The sequence below is a fragment of the Lutra lutra genome, chromosome 16 (assembly GCF_902655055.1).
Source record: "Lutra lutra chromosome 16, mLutLut1.2, whole genome shotgun sequence".
In the NCBI taxonomy this organism is placed as follows: Eukaryota; Metazoa; Chordata; class Mammalia; order Carnivora; family Mustelidae; genus Lutra; species Lutra lutra.
In genome coordinates, this window is record NC_062293.1 from 21,579,541 (window position 1) to 21,597,688 (window position 18,148).

General features: G+C 38.9%; 1 protein-coding gene across 4 annotated transcripts; it reads left to right on the forward strand.

Annotated features, from left to right (window-relative positions):
* The first annotated feature begins 4,256 nt into the window (after positions 1-4,256).
* KRT222 (keratin 222) lies at positions 4,257-13,247 on the forward strand. 4 transcript variants are annotated; one of them, XM_047705882.1, is made up of 6 exons: positions 4,257-4,434; positions 7,711-7,839; positions 8,567-8,787; positions 10,320-10,396; positions 10,574-10,709; positions 11,103-13,246. In XM_047705882.1, exons 1-6 carry the CDS (start codon positions 4,339-4,341, stop codon positions 11,329-11,331), a joined length of 888 nt encoding a protein of 295 aa, XP_047561838.1. In that variant the 5' UTR covers positions 4,257-4,338; the 3' UTR covers positions 11,332-13,246. The 4 variants fall into 4 exon arrangements, with proteins under 4 accessions (XP_047561838.1, XP_047561839.1, XP_047561840.1 ...); XM_047705883.1 differs by having other exon boundaries at positions 4,335-4,516; positions 11,103-13,247; XM_047705884.1 differs by having other exon boundaries at positions 4,335-4,516; positions 7,715-7,839; positions 11,103-13,247.
* The last annotated feature ends 4,901 nt before the right edge of the window (positions 13,248-18,148 follow it).

Below are 18,148 nucleotides of genomic sequence, written 5' to 3' on the forward strand. Positions count from 1 at the left end.
AGGTGGGTTGTCTGATAGGCCTGTCTGTATTCAGCTCAGTGATGGGTGGTTGCCATGGACCCTTTCTAATTTCCATTGTTCAAGCCTGTTGCCTAAAAGCAGCTGCTACATCAAGTCCTCCTACTTGAGGACTAGCTATTGTTTATCTTGGGAATGGGGATGCATGGGTTGTATGCGGTTGGTACACAAAACGGTGAGATTTCATTCTGTTTTTTGCAATCTCAGTGGATTACCTGTACTGTGCCTCACATTCTGATTTAATGTTTATCCAATAATAAAAGTGTTTTCATTCTCTTCTCCCTTGGCAGAGAGGTTTTCTGGGTTGGGAGTTACTGTTTTTAATTGTTTCCCCCAACAATGTGAACAGGACAAACGGAAAGAACAGTCATTGACTTAGTGAACACAGACTTGGACGGACGGGATGACATCAAGGACCATCCTGACCAGCCCTGATCCCACCTACCGAAATTCCCTGAAATTTAAATGCAACATTCTGGAGAAAAGGCAGGAAACCCAATTGAGGAGATTCAAGTACTCATCCTCTACAGAATGGGAGCTCAAAGTAAAGATTAATTTGTTACAGAAAAATAATCAAGGCATAATGTCGTATCTACCTGACTCAGATCTGCACCAATCACAGCATGAATAAACCAGCCATTGCTGGTTTAACGACTAGTCTTACTACACCTGTACTAACGACCCATTTCGTCTGGGTGAAGCAGGATGGGGAAGGAGTAGAAGGAAACATTTGTAACACGTATAGCTATAATTGTCAAACTTTGCCACCTGTTAGACTCAGCCGCGGAATTTTAAAAATGCTGATTCCCAGGCAAAACATCCTGAGCTAATAACTCCAACTCTCTGGCAGGAGTTTGGAGCATCAGTATTTCTTAAAGTTCCCCAAGCGAGTTCATTGTACAGCAAGTTTGAGAACCAATGATTTTAAAACAGTACTTCTCAAACTTCAGTGTGCACACAAATCAACTAAGTATCTTGATAATACGAAGATTCTGATCTGGGATGTTAGGACGTGGCCTGAGAGCCTTACGTTTCTAACCAGCACCCACTCTAAGTAGCAAGGATTTAAAGACCTCTATTTTATGCCAGGGTTTTACTTCTGATTATTAAGACGTTAGCAGCTGTGCTGTGAAGGGTAGACTGGGGAGTCGGACTGCCTGGCCTTGAGTCTTGCCTCTGCTGTTGACTGGACTTCAGTGTCTTTATCTGTAAACTGAGGATGACGACAACAGTATCTACAATGTTAGAAGCCGTAGAAGTAGCATGAGAAGTGTATCATTAATCTCAATTCACAGATGAGGATCTTAGAGTTCAAAAAGCATCAGGACTTTACCCAAGCTCACCTTGTTAGTAACTGGCAGGAAGGGACTGAACCATTGGTCTTTTCCCACCATATCCTGCTGCTTAAGGGTCTGGATTGAATTGTCTCATTATCTTCCTGTCTTCCCTGTTTCTGATCACAGGATCCCTGAGGTACTAGGTGCAGAGAGTGCAAACCTGAGTCACCTCTGTCCCTGCCTCCCCTTCCTTTGTAAACAGCTGCCCCTTGTTAAAGCTCTAAGAGGTCATTTCCTCTCCCCTCTGCTCTATTCCTACAGCCTTACTCAGATTCAGCTTCCAGATTCCAGTTATCCTGAACTTCTAAAATAACTTTCCTTCTTGGGCACCTGGGTGGCTCAGTGGGTTAAGCCGCTGCCTTCGGCTCAGGTCATGATCTCAGGGTCCTGGGATTGAGTCCCACATCGGGCTCTCTGCTCAGCAGGAAGCCTGCTTCCCTCTCTCTCTCTCTCTCTCTGCCTGCCTCTCCATCTACTTGTGATCTCTCTCTGTCAAATAAATAAATAAAATCTTTAAAAAAAATAAATAAAAAAATAACTTTCCTTCTTTTTCATTAATACCGCTTCTCTCATAGGTGTCCCTACTCTGAAATCTTTGGCACTATTTCCAAATTAATCCGACCATGGGACTTCCCCTTCCATAAACCGGCAATGACTCCCGTTACTTGCCAAATAAAACCCCACCTTCATCACCTGCTTTTCCATCATCTGACCCCGACTACTTTTCTTTTTAACTGCTTCCTCTATAATGCCTTCTTCATCTTGTCTCCCCATAGAGACTATCAAAAATAAAGAGCGTAAAATAGCTCAGTAATATTTTAGTTTGATTCCAAGTTGAAATAATTATATCGTGGCTATATCAGGTTAAAGAAAAATATAATACTAAAATTCATTTCACTTGTTTCTGTTTATCTCTCTTTATTTGGCCACTAGAAAGTTTAAAATTCTAGTATGCGGATTGCATTTGTGGCTTACCTTACATTTCTATTGGAAAGTACTGCTTTAGGGTACAAAGGAAATATCTGGAGTCCTGCTTAAAATGCAGAGTGACAGGACCAGCCCTCTGTGAAATCTAGTTCAGCTTTCTGTATTTTCCACAGAGATGAGCAGGAGCTACGTAGTGACTGTAATTCCTTACTCTCTTGCTTCTCTTCCCACTACCAAGTGCCTGATTCTCTTCGTATTTCTCTGTTGCAGTAACTGAGAAAGGGGATCAGTTTGGTCTTGAAAATCATAAGTGACCCTCTTCAGTCAGAGCTTTTTTTTTTTTTTAAAGATTTTATTTATTTATTTGACAGACAGAGATCACAAGTAGGCAGAGGCAGGCAGAGAGAGAGAGGGGAAGAAGCAGGCTCCCCAGAGCAGAGAGCCCAATATGGGGGCTTGATCCCAGGATTCTGTGATCATGACCTGGGCCGAAGGCAGAGGCTTAACCCACTGAGCCACCCAGGTGCCCCTAGTCAGAGCTTTTGTACCAGGCTACCACATAGGTCTCTGCCTTATGGATTGGCTATCCTTCGGTCAAGGGTTCATCTCTAGACCAATCATTTGTGGCTGATGGGGAGGGTGGAGGAGGCATGGGTCAGGTTAAACAGAGGACAAGAATGACCCCTCTCTTCTCTGGAGGGTCAATGGATGGCCAGCTTTGTTTACAGGGGACTATAGGAATCCCCAGGACAGACTGGCCTGGCCAGCAGTGAATTAATTCAGAAATTAAAAGAACACAATGCACATTCAAAGGTCCTGTGAGCACTAGAGCCAAGGATTGATTATTTCCTGAACTACTCTTTAGATACAATTCCAGCCAAGCCACTCTACAAATAACGATGACGATAGATCTATTCTCCAAAATATTTCAGTCACTTCCAATAACCAGCTGGCCAGAGTAAGCAAGGAATTTAGGTGGGGAGAGAGAGAATGCAGAGGCCGATGGGGCAATATATGGGATACAGTGAGGCAGTCACTGTTCCAGTCCCAAAGATGCCATGACATAGCCCTAGGACCTTGGGCAAGACGCTCAACCCCCTCCGGCCTCAGGCTTGTCACCTTTTCAGACTACAAAGTGACAGGGATTGTGAAGTTTAGACGGAATGATAGACATAAAGATGCTTTTTAAAGGTAGGAGGGCTGTGCAAATGTTATATGAGTTGTCATTTACTATATGTTTACTAACAAAGGAGTAACCCCTACAGTGAGTCTTCCCCAGTGAAGACCCCCTGAACACAGACCATCTGGTTGTATTTCTTCAACTTTGTTAAAGTACTGGAAATGTTAACTCTCAGCTCTCACTGCCGCTTCCTCTGGGTATGCCTTCAGGAATCCACCTCAAGACATCAAACTGCGCCATGGGACTAGCAGCCACACAGTATGCATTTGAGAGAAATACAGTCAGTCCCATGGCTAATGACAACTGTCAGCTTCATCTGATGGTAGCTTTTCCCAATTCCTGTCCAAATATTCAAGATTTACAACATCTTCTAATGCCCCACCACAACATCTTTGTTTAAATAATCCAAATGGCAAGAAAAACGATAAAATAAAATTTTAGCTATCATGTTTTCAGCCCTCATTAATTGCATGCAGAATCTTGGGGGAAAACAAAATACAATTTTCTTCACCTTATTCCCCATTTCTTTACACCCAAGGTTAAGTGGACATCCCTACCCCCCACCCCCACCTCCACCCCTCAAATGCTCAATTTTACGGAGAACCAATTCAGGAATGCTGAGGAGGTTTTCCTTTTCCTGTTCCTTTATGGAGAGTCTGAGGCTTCTACTCTACCAAGGACAGCAGGAGAAAAGGATCTGCCTATTTGCATAACTAATTGGAAGCACGGGAATTATGGTGCTTCTGAAAAACGGAGCTCTGCGTCTTTAAGGCTCCGCGGAGCTGAGTCTCTGCTCGACGCAGACAGACCAGCTCTGCCGCAGCGACTCATCCTATCGATAAGGTTCACTTAGCCAAGGTGGAGGATGGGAAAAGAATGGAGCTGTCCCAGCTACTCAATGAGATCAGGGCAAACTATGAAAAGCTCCTCACGAGAAATCAGATAGAGACCGTGCTCTCAACAAGGATCCAGGTAATGATTTCATACAGACAGGCACCTTCCAGGATAAGGAGACAATCCCTGTCTATCCAATTCCTGTCCCGGCCTCTCTGAGGTACAGTATTTCCTTTTCAATGCAGCGTCTACTGGGGAAGGAATTTAGGTTTTACTGCGATGTGACTGGGACCACAGGGGGAAACGCTAGGATTATACTGTTATGTGGCCATTTGATTCGTGTCCATTGGTGATTTTTACATCAGTGGTGAGGTTCCTATCATTAACAAAACATGGGGCCAACGTGCAATAAAATGGGGCACTCTAACCTCTTTTAGCCATCCTTCAGGAAGGAGGCATTTCAGATACCCTTCGAAGATATTACAGAGTTATTTATAGAGAATGTTTCAATAACGTCTTTAAAATGGCAAGCTTTATGGTAACATGCATTAGCCTTGCTCACTTCGTAGAGATAAAACAAAGTAAAATATTTCTGAAAGGTTTCTGTCATCAGTTTTATACCAGATTGTTATAAATAGAAATTATCTAAGTATGTGAAGGTGGCATTCAGAAACAGTGATATAAATTGGGAGAATCAAAATCCCCCAAATTGATACTGACTTACAGATTTTGGCTTTTTTACTACAAGATGAGAAATGTTTATTTCCAGTACAAGTCATGAAATATTTAAGTATTAAAAAGAGGGAGAGCCCCGTTGAATAAAGGCTAAATCCTAATTTCATAGACTTACTTGGTTTTAAAGTGACAACACATTTAGCAATTAATTAAGATCTCAAACATTTAAATAAATGCACAAACAAATATTTTAGGAAGAAGATTTAAAAATTCAGGGTTGGTTTTTGGGCTTGGGTGTTGTTTTACCTATTGTATCTAAGTTCAAATTCTATTCCAGGCACCCAAATACAGCAAAGAGTGAACTTAAGAACAATCACCAAAAGTGAAAAAATATTTCTAGGAAATCATAGGACTTTATTTCATTAGCAATTCATTTTTGGTGACCATATAAATTTTACCTCTAGGTAATATTTTCATTCTTCACAAAGAATGATCAATATCCTAGATCAATCAAAGTCACTGGGATATTTAAGTATTGGAACAGTTCACTCACCTTTTGTAAAAAGAAAGGAAAAAATCACTAGATGATAATTTCTGAAAATTATAAACCAAATAAACATTTTATTTGGCCATGGTACCAATGAAAGTTATTTATTGTGTAAGTCACAATGCCAAAATTAGCAAATTAAAGGGAAAAGGCAAGGCTACAGTAAGTTTTGTTTAGGGTCTTTTTAACGTGTATCTACTTTAGAAGTTGTTTTTTTTTTCCAAAGAATTCAGAAAGTCAGAATAAATTCAGGGAAGCCTGATTCATTATTATAAAATAAAGAAACATAAGCTTTTTGTGATTTATTGTTGTAGAACAAACTACCCCCAAATTTACTGGATTAAAACAACCATGACATTCTCTCTCATGATTTTGTGGGTTGACTAGGTTCAGTGGGGGTGATTCTTCCGCTGTGCATGACATTGGCTGAGACTGTAATCATCTTGGGGCACAGCTGGGCTGGGACATCCAAAGTGGCCCACTCCCGTGTCTGGCGCCTCGGCAGGGGATTTTTGGAAGGCCAGCTCAGCCGAGACAATTGGGTCTGTTTCTCTCTCTCTGGGTCCCCTCAGGGTCTCTCTCCATCTGTCCTCTCTGCAGTCTCTCCAGCCCAGTATCCAAACTTCTTAACATGTTGGCCCAAGGCTTCCCAAAAGCACAGGAGTGCAAGCTGTCAGGGCTTCCTGAGGTTTAGGGCTATAGCTGGCGCTTCTGCCACATTCTGCTGGCTAAAGCAAGACAGAAGGGCCACCCAGATTTGGTAAGGAAGGGAACCACACAAGGACATGAATTTGGGGAGGTGTGGGTCATTGGGGACCATCTTCAGCATCTAGCTACCACATAAACATAGCTACTGTTTCCATACACAAAATCCAAAAGACCAGCCGATACAAGCATTCTTATGCTCTCCTATTTCCTACATTCTTGACATTCTCTTTTGTAGTTGTTTTGCTAAGTGTTACTGCTTAACTTTGCCAACTTAACACTAAGAAAAAGTGATACAACAAACCAAAAGAGATGTATGAATTTTGTTCTTTAATGCCTTGCCCTAAACTTTATTTGTGAACTTTCATTTACTGCAGTGCTTTCTTTTTTTTTAAGATTTTATTTATTTATTTGACAGACAGAGATCGCAAGTAGGCAGGGGGGTGGGGAGCAGGCTCCCTGCTGAGTAGAGAACTCCATGCCTGCTCGATCCCAGGACCCTGGGACCATGACCTGAGCTGAAGGCAGAGGCTTAACCCACTGAGCCACCCAGGCGCCCCAACAGTGCTTTAAAAAAAAAATCTATCGTACCATCAAATTAAAATTTGTTATTGCAAAATGCATTTTAATAAAAGCATTAATAAGTTGTAAATTTTGCTACAAAATACTACAATCAATTCCATACATTGCCCCTGCTGCTCTTGGGACCAAATGTTGAGAATTCTGTCAAAGGATACTTTCATTTGATTTGGACATCAGCATAAGAACATTCAAAGCCAAATATAACATATTCCACTTGTTATTTATTATGATGACATTTAGAAAACAATCTTTAAAGATGTAATTTTGGCTACTTCCCCAGATACCCAAGATTAACATGCTTTCCAAAAAGATCATTTAAATAAGGTAAATCGACTGTGGGTTCTCCTTCTACGGAAGTCATTTTAGAGCCTCTAATGCCTATGATAACCTAATTCTCTAAATTATTCATAATATAACTTCCCAGCAGTATTTAATCTCTGTCCATATGCCCAGTTCCAGAATTGATCGGTTTCAGATACATAACTTTATCTGCTTTTACAAAGCAGCCTACAAGAAAATACAGGGGGGAATAATAGCTAAGTTTCAATCCATCTTCCTCATAAGGCCATAAATAATAGAAAGTTAAGAATTAGAGGCCTCAAACTTAGATCCTCCAAAATGTTACTTTTCATTTAATAGAAGTATTTTTCTCTGCATTTCATAGATTGTCATATTAGGAAGAAATGCCTGAGGTTCATTTTATGTCTCAGAACACTGAAGCAATTCACTTGCTCCCACATCTGACTAATGAGTAACTAAGCCCTGGGACGCACTTTTGAAATTTAACAGTTTAAAGAAAAACTGATGAGGTACCTATGCTGTGTTTCTAGGATGACTTTTAAAGGTCTCATTTTCAAGAGCGCTCTTTGTTTCTGTTATTCTTGTGGCTGGTGGCTTTCTTAAAGCTAGAAGAAGATATGAGCAAAAAAATGGACAAAGATGAAGAGGCTTTAAAGGCAGCTCGAGCAGAACTCAAGGAAGCGCGACGCCAGTGGCACCACCTGCAAGTGGAAATTGAGTCTCTCCAGGCGGTGGTGAGAATGAGCTCAAAAGAGACTGGCCCATTGAGTCCCCAGACATTTGTTGATTAAGAGAGAAAGAGAGAAAGGAATAATGCCCATTACCTTACAGCAAGAAACTTGAAAAGCAAGGCCACAGAATTCTATCCCTGGTCCTAGTTCAACTAACCTCCCCCATCATGGCCATGGCTATTCTCAATTCGTTCAAGGTCTAGTTCATGGCTATAAAAAGGAAGTAATCCTTTCTTATCATCCTAGGGTTCTCTAATTGCTGCAGTGGGAGAATATAGCCTTTGTGGGGGAGGGGGCGGAGGGGAGAGGAGGGAGTCTTCTATCTCCAAGCCTAAAATTTCTAATAGTAAAAAATATTAAATACCTTCCTAAAATGCCTTTTCTAAGCAGCCTGCTCTGCTTTAACATTCAATATTCTATATTTCCAATTTTTAAAAAGCCAAATAAATTAGAGTGATAATAAGTCAGTCACACTGCAGATTTTTTTTTTTTTTTTTGGCTATAAGAATTATCACGGGATTCCTTTGAAATAGTAAGCTCTCTAGCTATCTAGATATAAATTTTTTTCATTTGAGTCCTCCACACAGTTGTAAGGAAGCATCTTTTGCCTAAGTGACGTACCATTACGGCAAACTTTGGAAGAACACGATAGAATGGAGACATTGTAAATCAGATCTCAGCAGCACATTTTGTTTCACTGATTTCACTGATGAAGGTCTATATAAAACAGGAAAGGGGCCTTGAAAACTCCCTACACGCCAGTGAGCAACATTACCAGATGCAGCTGCAAGATCTAGAGGCCGTGATTGAAGGACTAGAAAAAGAGCTGCAGGAAGTAAGGCGGGGCATTGAAAAGCAGCTTCAAGAGCACGAGATGCTTCTCAACACGAAGATGAGGCTAGAACAAGAAATCGCCACTTATCGCCGCCTCCTAGAAAAGGAAGAAATCAGGTACCTAATTCCATATACAGTCGTTAGCGGCAAGTGACCAGAAATACAGAACTTCTGTCTTTGTTGAGGTAGAGAAATTACGTCTAAAAAGCCATCATCAGCATGGCATGCTCCCTGGGTTCCTACAGCAAAATAGGATTAGTAGGCATTGTAGAGAATTTGTGGAAGAACTAGTTCCAGCCTCCCAAAATTATGAACAGAATGGCCAAAGTCAGGGACAGTAGCTACAACAAAGAGCCCTTCATGCCTATAGCAAAATGTAAATAATTCTCAATCACTACAAGAATGACCTTTCTGGACTTGCTCATTTTCCTTGTCCTACATCTCTTTTAGAATTAGTTAGTGTCTTCTATGGACCACCCACAAAGAAAGCTTCGAAAATGCACATATTACCACATTCCCCCCACCCAGGGCCCACTCCCACCACAGATCAAAAGCCAAAATTAATAATAATTTAGTTCTGAATACATGATTTAAAAGACTTCCAGATTCCTTGATAACAAAAGTATCAAAATATCACAAAAGAGGAATTCTTACTAATTCAGTTTCATAATCGGCAATCACTTAAAAGGTCACATGGCTTTGAGCACAGGACACCCTCCAATTTTCCATGTTCCCATAGAAAGAAACCCTTATTCTTGCTTGCTCCAGAATTCTGAGTCTTCTACAAAATTAGATGAAACTTCTTTAACCTATAATAAGTTTTGACATTTACTAAAGCTTTGAAAAACATGGATTGAATTCAAAATCTACCGCTTACTAGCTGAGTGACACCAGGCAAGTTACCAAACCTCTCTGTGCCTCAGTTTTTTCATCCATAAAATGGGAATGATACTACCCACCTCATAGGATTCCTGTGAGCATTGAATAGATTGTTTGTAAAGTGCTTAAAACGGTGGTATGTTAATATACACACACATATAATTTGTTGTTAAATAAAATAAGTGGTTGTGGATTTTATTTAATGCCTAATCATTGAAGATGTTGAAAAAGTGGTCTTTAATATTCCTTTAGTACAATTTTTAAAATGTTCACTATGCTATATTTAAGATATACAAGAAAATATCAAGAATATCATGAAGTTCATGTACACACTTCCCCCAGCTTGAGAAGTGAAAATATTTGTGGTATTGTTGAAGTCTCCCACCCCCACTCCAGGCACCTAACCCTATCCCAAACCCCCATTCTCTTTCTTAGTCTAACCTAGCTCCTGAATCTGATGCTTATTAGCCTTAAATATTCCTTTCTACTAATATGTATATATATCCCTGAACAAAATATGAAATTGCTTTGCCTATTATTTTAACCTTTATAAAATTAGCTACAAATTACCTTTCTTTTCCCACTCAGTGTTATACTAGAAGATTCATCCATAAAGAAACAGTGTACCCTTAGTTCATTTATTTTCATTGTTAGATAGAATTTCCATTGTATGAATACACTACATTTTATCCATTCTCTTCCTGGTGAGCATTTGTTTCAATTATATGCTAACAGTGTTGCTTCTATAATATAATTCTTTCCAATTTCAGATATTATGGTTGTATCCAAGGTGAGAAAAAAGAACAAAAACCTTCGACAAGTAGAGTTGGTTTTGTTTTACCTTCAGGTGAGTTTCTGATATAAGTAAACAAACTTAAAAAATAAAGTTCCATTTATAAGGATTATAACTAAATACTATAAAGTAGCAAAAACAAGTAATATTTGAATGAAGTTTGACATATGAATCAACTGTGACTAGCACTACAACACTGTGGTTTAACATTTCACGATAACACTTTCACAGCCATTATAAATGAAATATCTTTTTCAACGAAACTCCCACAAAAGTATGAGAACGAAAAAGTGGAAACAATGACCAAACAGGCAATACTAAATGGAAATATTGTGAAGGAGAGCACTGAGGCTCGTGGCACTATTCAGTAAGTAAAATAACTTTGACTAATAAGCACATGCAAACTTCAGTAATCTTTGCATGTTTTCAAACATAATTTTAATATGCTATTTTTAAAAATCTGACATGAGTAAATATATTTAAACAAAATTCAGATATAGGAGTACTCAATCCTTAATTCACCATTTTTCCAAAAATATAATCAAAACATGAAAATTCCATAGAATTTCTTGGAAATTAAACCTGTGTGATTTTTAAAGTGTAAATTATAAACTCCAATGTAAATTGTGAGTTATAATTCAAAATGTGTCAATTATGAATTACATAAATTTCTTGATTTCTTTTTCATATGGAATCCATATTACATATTTTTAATAGATCCATACTTCTTCACATGGAAAGGTTTATTGTATCATTTCAGGACAGAGAAAGTGGATGAAGTTATTAAAGAATGGGAAGGCTCCTTCTTTAAAGATAACCCTCGATTAAGGAAAAAATCGGTTTCTCTTCGATTTGATCTTCATTTAGCAGCCACTGATGATGGGTGTTTACAGACTAAGCAGGATAATCTACCAGATATAGAAGTCAGGCTTATCATGAGAAGATCATGCAGTATCCCCTCTATCAAACCTCCATCAGCAGCTAATTAATCTGACAGTACTTGACTGGATTTGAAAATGACATTAGGGTGGACCATGGTGGCCCATGCTGACTGCCTTCTATCCCAAAATGTAAGTTATTAAGTATGTATGCAATGATTAATGTGTGATTCTCTTCAGAAAACAAACAGGAAGGGACACAATTTCTCTGAATCTAATTATGGATGCATTCTTTGAAGAGGAGGAGCTTCAAAATAAAATCAGAAATTCAGTATGGTTTCTATTTTGTTTACTCCAAATAGTGTTCTTTTCCTCTCGAAATTTTATCAGAGACTATAAGCATTAAGGTGGCTTGGTTAAAAGTCTTTGAAATTTCACTCAGTGGCTGAGTATTCTAAGGAAAAGGAACAAACTGTTTAGGTATGATTGTATTATATTAAGAATCATACTGACTTATTCATCATTATTCCATGACTGGTTATAGCTAAAAAGATTTTTCTACTTAAAAAAGAAAGCAATCGTAAACAAACTTTTAAAGAGGACTCACTAGTCACATATAAAAAAAAAATTTTTTTTTTTTTGAGACAATCATTTGCATACTTAGAAAAATATCAGAGCTACTTTCCACAAGCACTTCCAAACAAACTATAGAACACACCCCTGGCTAATCTGATGATTAAATAAATTTAAATTAATCTTCATCCAAAAGCTTTTTGTAATATGATCTGATTTCCAAAGAGTTACTTTATTCAAGGAACTTTAAGGTTGTGTCCTCCCCCACAAAAAAATCAGAAGGCCAGTGGCACAAACAAAAGATGAAAATCTTGTTGCTACCATTACTAGAATAGAGTTCTCTAATCTCACCATCCCAACTTTTCCTTCTGTAAAATTAAATGTGACTAATTTGAATATTCAATGTGAGCATTAGGTAAGATACTAGGTAAAAGTATTATAAATATTTCTTGCAATCATTTATGTGAGTTAAGAGAACAATATTGTTATGTAAGTGATGAGTATTTGCAGGATTTCCGTTTTTAAATTGTTCAAACTGTAATAAATACGGACAGAAAATCTATTTGTGAATAAGCCAAGTATTGTTGCAAAGTTTTTTAAACAACTTAATTTGTTTAATACAGGCATATTTATTTATTTTAAGACCTTAAATAATAAATACCTGTTTTAAAACATTAGAAATTTATAGGCTATCACTTTTTTTCTAAGCAAAAAAAAAAAAAAATGTTGAGTACAACTTACCATACTTTTTCCCAGCTAAAGTATCATCAAAGGGCTACCGCTCAGTTAGCATTTTCCTTACCAGTCTTTGCAATCTCTCTCGCTCTCATTTCACTCAGAACAAAATATATATTTTAACCAGGAGAAAATTATGTTAAATCATCTTTAACATAATACAGGGATATACAATTTTAAAATTTTCTTTTTCAATTACCTTTAGGTTCCTTTCAGCCTCTCTTATTCCATTTAGCAAAAGGGATGATTTTGTTTTGTCAAGGATACAATAGCATGTTAAATGCTTATTCTTGTGTAAGCATCTGTCCTAAAATACATCTTATACAGTGTTTTCATTCAATATTAGTTAAATGCTATGCTACTACTAACTTCATTAATGCTTTGAAAAATGCAATCATATAAACTATTGTACTAAAGTTACTGTACTAAGCAACAGTAATCATAATAAAACAATATCTAGTATAATCTACATGCAGTGTTCAGAACAGTACTGGGCATCATGAATGTAATTGCTTGTTATAGTAATTCCGCTATGCAGCTCTTGTGTGTATAACATGTACACTTTAAAATACAGTACTTGAATTTATTTAAAAAAATTATTTGTTTTGGGGCATTTTAAATCGGGATATGAATTTACCAAAGTAAATGATACCACTACAATAAAAAAAAAAAAAACCTGAAACATGAACTCCAAAGCTGCATTTTATTTGAGTTTGATACATTGTATTGTGTTTAATTGTTCCAATATTGTTAGTTCCCTTGGGGAATAAAACTGCAAACATAGGGTGCCTGGGTGGCTCAGTGGTTAAAGCCTCTGCCTTCAGCTCAGGTCATGATCTCAGGGTCCTAGGATCGAGTCCTGCATCGGGCTCTCTGCTCAGCAGGGAGCCTGCCTCCTCCTCCTGTCTTTCTCTGCCTGCCTCTCTACCTACTTGTGATCTGTCAAAAAAAAAAAAAAACTGCAACCATAGACAGATAATAGTTTTTGTACTTTTTTTGCAAAAGAAAAGTTAAGAATGGTACAGTTTAATAAATGGTATATTCTAATTAAGAGAATCAAAACAATCCCATAACCCTGGGAAAAGTATAATAGCCATAATTTGCTAAGTGTTTATTCCGCTCCTGGCACTGTCCTGAGCAAGCTCATACATGTTCTCTAATCCTGACAACTGGGCTACAAGATTCTATCCTCATTGCATGGATGAGTAGAAATTAATATTCTTCATTCTGATTTTTGTGTATGTTAACATACAAATACGAAAGCAAAGAGTAATTCCAGTTACTAACAATTTTATAGGATCCTAGCCCGGGTGCAGTCACTACTTCCCTGTGTGAGCAGGAAGGAATCATCAGAGTCCCCCTGGGCCTCAATTTCACACTTGAAAACAATAGGAAATGCGGTGCTTGGTAATATTTCTACCCTGCCTACATCACAGAGTTGTTTGAAATAATATACACATGAAAATATTTGATAAAGCACTACTCAAATATACGGCACCATTTGAATGAAAATTGTCATTGGGAATTTGTGAGAACAATCATAGCTGACGATGATTAATAGTTCAAAACACAACAGTAAAGAAAATTTTCAGATTCTTCCATTGCTGCCAGACGAATTATCTTTTCCCAGGGAGTTGCCTAATTGGAACTGTTCTATCACAATAGTTTTGAAAGTACAAAAACGTTCTCTGAAAAAAAAAATGCTTAAATTTAATTTGAAAGTTTCAAGTGGAAACGTATTATGGGACATGGGCCAAAATTAAACTTTAGTTAAATAACACGTATACACACATTATTCAAATGTGTGTACACATAAAATCAAAGTGTGTGCACAGAGAATTTACTTCTGTGTCTATAAATTAGGGCCAGCATGGACCCACAGATTGTTAACAGATGGACATACTACAGATACATTTTTTTTTAAGATTTTATTTATTTGACAGAGAGAGACAGACCAAGAGAGGGAACACAAGCAGGGGAAGTGGGAGAGGGAGAAGCAGGCTTCCCGCCGAGCAGGGAACCCGATGCAGGGCTCGATCCCAAGATGCTGGAAGGCAGATAGATGCTTAATGACTGAGCCAGATGCCCCTACAGATACAGATTTTAAAGGAAGGTATACATGCAATCAGTACAGGCCTTTTCCTGTTTCCCTCATCCACTTAGACCCTAGGCCAAGACTGGCAAACTTGCTCTGTAAAAGCCCACATAGCAAATATTGTAGGCTTTCCACGACATACGATCCCTGTAAAAACTATACAACTCTGTCCTTGTAGCTGAAAGCAAGTATAAATGATATGGAAATACATAGGCATGGTTGTGTCCTAATTATAAAAACAGGAGGCAGCTAGATTGGGTCTGCAGCAGTTCCAATCCCCGGTGTTTGCTCATACCTGCCCTAGACCCTCAAATAAGGTCTGTGGATGCTAGACGCTACCCCAGATTCTCCAGGACCATTGTGTTTTCATCCTTTCCCACACCATGTGTCAAAGCGCATGTCCCAAATCCCCAAGGCATTTTGCAGGCAACTCGGAAATTTATGCAAGCAAACCATACTTTGTCAAATTCTATAAAACACTGTGAATTACTCTATCCTGTAAATCTACTGGGCTTCAATGTCTCACAAATATTTCTAGCGATAGAAACTGAATACCCATGACTTCTGCTTTCACAGAAACAGCTGAGAAAATTAACCTATTTCACCCTTTTGCCTATAATCAGGCTTTTATAAGCTTTTTGGCCCAGGGAGAACTCTATCATCCCTTTCCTTATTTTAAGGGGGAAAAAATCCATTTAAGGGGCACTTGGTTGGTACAGTGAGCTAAGTGTCTAACTTTTGATTTCAGCTCAGGTCATGATCTCGGAGTCCTGGGATGGAGCCCAGCCTCAAGCTCTGTGCTTAGCACAGAGTCTGCTTGAAATTCTCTCTTCTCCCTCTGCTCCTCCTGCTCAATATCTCTCTCTAAAATAAATGAACAAATCTTAAAAAAAAAAAAAAGAAAGAAAAGAAAGAAAGAGAAAAAAATCCATTTAAAATAGCTTCATTAAAAATACTACAAACTACATGGTTCAGTGGTTGGTTCAAAATCTTTTTGCTGTCACAGATCTCTGAAAAATCTGTTGAACTACTTTTTGAGAAGCACAAAAAATTGTACACAATTTTAGGGCCTAGTCATGGACTACCTAAGTATCCAAGGACTGCAGGCTTTTCCTCGTTGTCTCCCATTTCTCCTTTTCCTTCTTCCTTTCCAGCCACGGTTCTCTTTCTACCCCACATTCTGTCTCCTTCCTCAGCTTTTTCCCACAGTACTATGGAAAGAAATCAAAGAGACCTGGGCTTAAATTCAACTTAATCACTCACTAGTTCTGGCTTCCCTGTTTGGGGCGGGGGGCGGGGGGGGAAGAACCTCAGAAAAGTACAGGTAAGTGTCAGAGAGGAAAGCAGGCCAAGTTTCTGGGTCTTGCTGCCAGAAAGAAAACTAAACTACTTGGGTCTAAGACTAGGCTTCTATGAGGGCTCCTAACAACCTTTATAGTTATAATAGTTTAAACAGTCATAATTAATGATACATCTCATATTTTCTAGGAATAATCACCATTCCAAAAGTCTGTCCTCTCATTCCCATACATATCCCAATACATACAAGATCATACCTGAGTTTGCTTACGGGGGGGGCGGGGGGGGGAGACACCACAACTCAGTGTAAACAGAGTCTATCTTGCTGAATATTTTTCTCTTCAGTCTTATTTTCTTCAGGACTAGGGAACAGACTCTTTTCCCATTATATTTTGTCTGTATTCTTCCTTTCTTAATTTTACAACTCTGTGGGAGTGGGAAAAGAGCCAAGCAGAGAAAATGAGATACCCATTGATTCATTCAGCAAATACTGAGCACCTGGACGTACCATATACTGTTCCAGATGTGAAAAGTCCCCACCCTCAAGAAGCCTTTATTCCGATGGGAAGAAAAAGACAACAAAATAAAATCTATAACAAATATAGTACGTTAGGTGATGATAGGAGCTATAGGAGAAAAACGAAGCAAAGACCATGGAGAGAGCTGGAAAATGAGCTGCAATTCTAAAAAGGTTTGAGAAGACCCACTGAGAAGATGGCATTTAAATAAAGATGAGGAGGTGGGAAAGTGCATCAGTGTCGCTGTCCCAATCAGCTCCCCTCCTTTCTTTTTCCACCATTTTTGTGCCATCCCTTTCTCACTACAGTGTAATATCTAGCACCTGCCGAGGACTGCCTGGAGATGACACAATGGAGCACCTGCCCCAGCATTGCATTTGCCCAATCCCCCACCATAACCCCAAGTGCAGGGAAGAACCCAGGCAGGAGGTGCTGGACGAGACCAGAGAAAGAAGGTACTGAGATCCTTGCTGAGGCTCCATGTATCTTACATTAGCCTTTTATAGGTCTCAGATGCTTTTTTTTTTTTTTAATTTATTTGACAGATCACAAGTAGGCAGAGAGGCAGGCAGAGAGAGACAGGAGGAGGCAGGCTCCCTGCTGAGCAGAGAGCCCAATGCGGGACTCGATCCCAGGACCCTGAGATCATGACCTGAGCCGAAGGCAGCGGCTTAACCCACTGAGCCACCCAGGCGCCCAGGTCTCAGATGCTTTTATACTAAAAATGCAATTTCAAGTACAGTTGACCCTTGAACAACATGGGTTTGAACAGTGCAGGTCCACTTGCACATGGATTTTTTTCCCCAATAAATACATTGGAAAATTTTTTTGGAGATTTGCAACAATTCGAAAAATGTTCCAGAGGAACTGTATAGCCTAGAAATGCCAAAAAAAATTTAAGACAAAGTTAAGTATTACTGTAAGAACACAGTACATAACACATCTAAGGTACCAAGTATGTGTTAACCTACCACTTATGTTATCAGCAAGGCTTCCAATCAAAAGTAGACTATTAGTAGGTAAGTTTGGGAGGCATCAAAAGTTACAGCTGGATTTTCAACCAGGGGAGGTCCCCAACCCACCCCTCCTATTCCCCCCTGTTCAAGGTCAACTGTATATTAACTCAAGTACCACTCAGACTACCTATTACCCTTTGATGACCTCTCTTTCAGTCTTCCCCTTCAATTTCACCAACCCCTATTTATGAGTATAAAAATATTGAAAGCAGAATTACAGAAAATGTCACTTATACCTGGCTGTGCAGACTTCTGGAGATGCCCCGGTCCCTTCTGGCACACAGAAAAGCACCTAAGAGCACCCCAAGAATCCAATCAGTCACCAAATGTCAACAGTGTTTTTTAAAAATTACAGATCCTTCTCCCCTCACAGTGGCCCATAGCACAGGCCAGATGTTAATACAGCCAAGGAAGGGGTAGTACTGGTAAACTAATGTACTCATGATTTAGTGGGAAGAACCTTGGACTAGACTAGAAAGCTGTCTCTGTTCCCATTTACTGAACATCTGACAATGAATCAAGCCCTAAGTAGGCACTGGCAATAGAAAGATGGTCAATGCAGATTAACTGAACCTTTTCTTTCAAGACCCACTGTAATGGGTCTTGAAATGTCCTGTAATGCGCTGTAGCGCGCGGGAGATGACAAACGCAGTTCAATACAATAGATCAGGTATAGAGTACAGCGAAGTTAC

What these genes read in the sequence shown, in the direction of transcription:
- KRT222 (XM_047705882.1), top strand. Translation starts at nt 4,339, where the DNA reads ATGGAGCTGTCCCAGCTACTCAATGAGATCAGGGCAAACTATGAAAAG. An exon ending in TGCTCTCAACAAGGATCCAG is followed by an intron (nt 4,435 to 7,710) that starts GTAATGATTTCA and finishes GCTTTCTTAAAG; the next exon opens with CTAGAAGAAGATATGAGCAA. An exon ending in CTAGAAAAGGAAGAAATCAG is followed by an intron (nt 8,788 to 10,319) that starts GTACCTAATTCC and finishes TTCCAATTTCAG; the next exon opens with ATATTATGGTTGTATCCAAG.